The following is a 3,212-nucleotide window of genomic DNA, read 5'->3' on the forward strand; positions in this document are numbered from 1 at the left end:
CAACAAACATATCAACTCAACACCTCGAAAACAGAACAACTCGGAATACATTGCAGAGCTTCAGAAGCCCGCTGGCTTATTATAAATACAACTGGTGGCAGATATGCGTGGAGTGCAGAGTATGCGGTGTCTGAGTGAGGTACGGTGGGACCCGATTGTGCTGTCCCGAGCTAATGGTCAGAGGCCGCAAGTTATGGCACAATTAGAACCCACATTCGGTTACCCACTGAATGGCAAAGCCCAAAGGTTATCAGATCCATTGGAACCAAATTGATGACTATCTACATCTCTGAATCGGATTAGCATGCATTGATGGTAATCTTACATTTTCTAATTGACACAAATGTTGAATCTGTACGGTATTCACGTATAGGTTGTTTGAGGTCTAAGATAACATTGAAGGCACAAATCAACCTCAATAGTAAACCGTTATATAATTTTGGTAAAATACAAGTATTAAGTTAGATTCAGTTGAATGAATATTCTAGAAAACTGAAGTATACTTATTATATCAAGAGTATACTTATATCAAGAGAAAAAAAAATGCGATAACGATGAAATGTGAAGTATTGTATATTTAAAATTTATTTAATACCAACATTCTAATAACTATAATAGTTATAGGTTAAGACCAGAATGAGATGTGTTTCTCTTCAGTCAATATAATTAAACCAAAAATAATAATAAAAAGAAAACCACACTAACAGAGATTCCATTTTATTAACAACACCAAAATATTTTGACCTATATATCAGTAAGGACCTCGGTAATGATGATATCCATCTTAGGGGTCCAGTTGAGCTGGTCGATAGCGGTCCGGAAGCATTTGGCGACCTCCAGAGCCTTCATACAAGTGTCTTCCACTTCAGCGTTATTGTTCTCACACTCGTGGAGTGACGTCACTAGCTTCGCAGCCGTGTCGTCAGCTAAAAAGCCATAAGTTAGTATAATAAGTTTATACGGATTTGAAATGTATATTCATTGAAATGTTATTAGATACAAATAATGATCTGAGCCCTCTTGGAAATACTCATCAATTATAAAAATCTAAAGGCGAATAAAAAATAAAAACAGATAGGTAGCCTATCCAGGTTGTATAGGGTATTTTGAGCCGTGTATTTTTAGTTTATATCACAATAAAAATCCCTATGATTAATTGGTATTCATCCTCCTGTCAATTTATTGACAATTTCAGCCAATCACAGGATATAATTTCTATTTTTCACGATAGCAACTGATTTACGTGAACCGTCTATCTGTTGCGTAGTTTTCAGCAAGCCGTGAAAACAGTCTCTAAACCTAAACCACACCACGAACAATTCATACAAAAAACCTCGTTTTACACACACTACAAATTGACGTTGTCGTACACGCGCATCTGTGTGTGTGACGTCTGACGCCCATAGGATTGAAGACTAATGTAAGACCGAGGGGGTAAACCTAGCTCAGCCGCTGGTGGGGAGCGCAGAGTTGTCGTTCTATACGTAGTATTATTCTGTGCCTAAACGTACCAGCTCCATGGCTCATAGCAAACTCCTTGGTCTTTCCGTGGTGCAACTTCCCGCTGGTGTCCAGCAGGTTCAGCTTGTGGCTCATGCAGACGATGGCGCACCCCGTCTCTCTGTTCAGCAGGGTGTAATCCTCCTTCCAGTAAAAGTACAGGTCACGGATCACGTGGTCCGAGAAATTTTGCTGCAAATTGGAGATGTTATAGATTGGGGAGACGATGATCTTTAAAGGACTTTAGGGGAACTGTTTAAGATAAATTTTAACATATTATAGTATAAGACAAAAAAAAAATAGAGCATAACAAGTCTTAAGTTATATTAATAAATAATATTCATTAATAAATAAGAAACTAACCTGAAAAAATAAAAGTGACTAACATAGCAATATTTATATTAGATGCAAAACAATTTTACTTATTTAATAATATTAAAATTATTACAGATAGTCTCATAGGTGATGTATATAGTATCTTAGTGGCTAATTAGACTGGTGAAGACGAAAAAAATTATGAATTCATAATAAAATGTAATATTTAGATATAAGATTAATAATCTATTTATAACGCCATGGGCAACTGTAATGTTGTAAGTAATAAAAGTATGAACAAATAAATGAAGTAAAAATAAAATATCTGTAAATGTAGAAGTTCAGATACAAAGGTCAGACATAATTTTAACACAATAAACTTTCGCAAAACCAATAAGAAGAGTACTTACTTCATGTCGGCACTCCTCCAAAGCTTTCATGAATCCCGATGTAATGGTCTTCATTACTTCAGTTGAACATTCTATCTCCACACCCAGTGTCACCAAGGCCAGTGCCACCACCAGATTCCAAGACCCTGCCATCTTCGCAACCCACCAGAACTTACAATAGAATGACATGACATGTGTCTCTTTATATACGCGTGTTTTGCTAACACTGTTGTTACCAGATTGTCTAATTACACGTCTGTGGTACTAATCACTAAAGGTTAGACTTAAGAAGCAATTTTAATTACCAGGTATAAACTTAAGACCCCAATACATTGGCAAGGTGGTAATTAATTAAATGTTGCTGCTAGCAGAGTCACCGTGACTACGGATATTGACTAGAATGTTGAGGTAACATCGCAATAATAAGATAATCTATTACTAGTTTATGCATCAAATGCAGGGTTTTCGTCAAAACACTGAGTTTTATCTAGTGAATAAGGTAAATAGGCGTTATCAATTAGTTAGACAAGGGATTGTCCCCTTTTCGTTTGCTACGACATGTCCGAGACAAGATTCAAAATAATTTCCGCATATACTTAAAGGCAAAAAAACTATTATTTATACATATTTTTATTATCAAGTAGATTTCACCACTTTCTACTAGCATAAAGTTCTACTAATATTATTCAACAGTTCTTCTTTGGATCTTTAGCTATTGGCTGTAGACTTCTCAGCATTCGCCTCATAACACCGTTAGGAGTGTCCATCTGATCATGCGGTATTTTTATTATCTTATCGGGAGGCAGTGTTTTGCCGACATCTTTATTGACTTTGACCAAGAAGTCGGAGTATGCTTTGTTGACGTTATATGGATCTGGGATCCAGCCGAGGTCGTTGATGCCGTCTCTCACGCACCGGAGGTACTCCAGCCCGATCCAGCAGGGTTCCACCGTGACGTTTAACATCGATATTGAATTTCGGCAGTACAGCCCCAGGTCGTACATTATT

The 3,212-nt window shown here is 36.9% G+C and overlaps 1 protein-coding gene across 1 annotated transcript; it reads right to left on the reverse strand.

Annotated features, from left to right (window-relative positions):
* Positions 1-701: 701 nt before the first annotated feature.
* Positions 702-2,367, reverse strand: LOC126374739 (general odorant-binding protein 1-like). Its single transcript, XM_050021480.1, has 3 exons — positions 2,226-2,367; positions 1,512-1,692; positions 702-926 (listed from the first exon to the last, which is right to left on the reverse strand). Exons 1-3 carry the CDS (start codon positions 2,355-2,357, stop codon positions 745-747), a joined length of 495 nt encoding a protein of 164 aa, XP_049877437.1. The 5' UTR covers positions 2,358-2,367; the 3' UTR covers positions 702-744.
* Positions 2,368-3,212: the final 845 nt, after the last annotated feature.

This window comes from Pectinophora gossypiella, chromosome 17, assembly GCF_024362695.1.
Source record: "Pectinophora gossypiella chromosome 17, ilPecGoss1.1, whole genome shotgun sequence".
NCBI lineage: Eukaryota > Metazoa > Arthropoda > Insecta > Lepidoptera > Gelechiidae > Pectinophora > Pectinophora gossypiella.

Excerpts from the sequence above, each read along its gene's own strand:
- LOC126374739 (XM_050021480.1), bottom strand. The coding sequence starts at position 2,357 with ATGGCAGGGTCTTGGAATCTGGTGGTGGCACTGGCCTTGGTGACACTG. Across the intron at positions 1,693-2,225 it reads TGGAGGAGTGCCGACATGAA|CAAAATTTCTCGGACCACGT; the intron begins GTAAGTACTCTT and ends TCCAATTTGCAG. Across the intron at positions 927-1,511 it reads TGCTATGAGCCATGGAGCTG|CTGACGACACGGCTGCGAAG; the intron begins GTACGTTTAGGC and ends ATGGCTTTTTAG.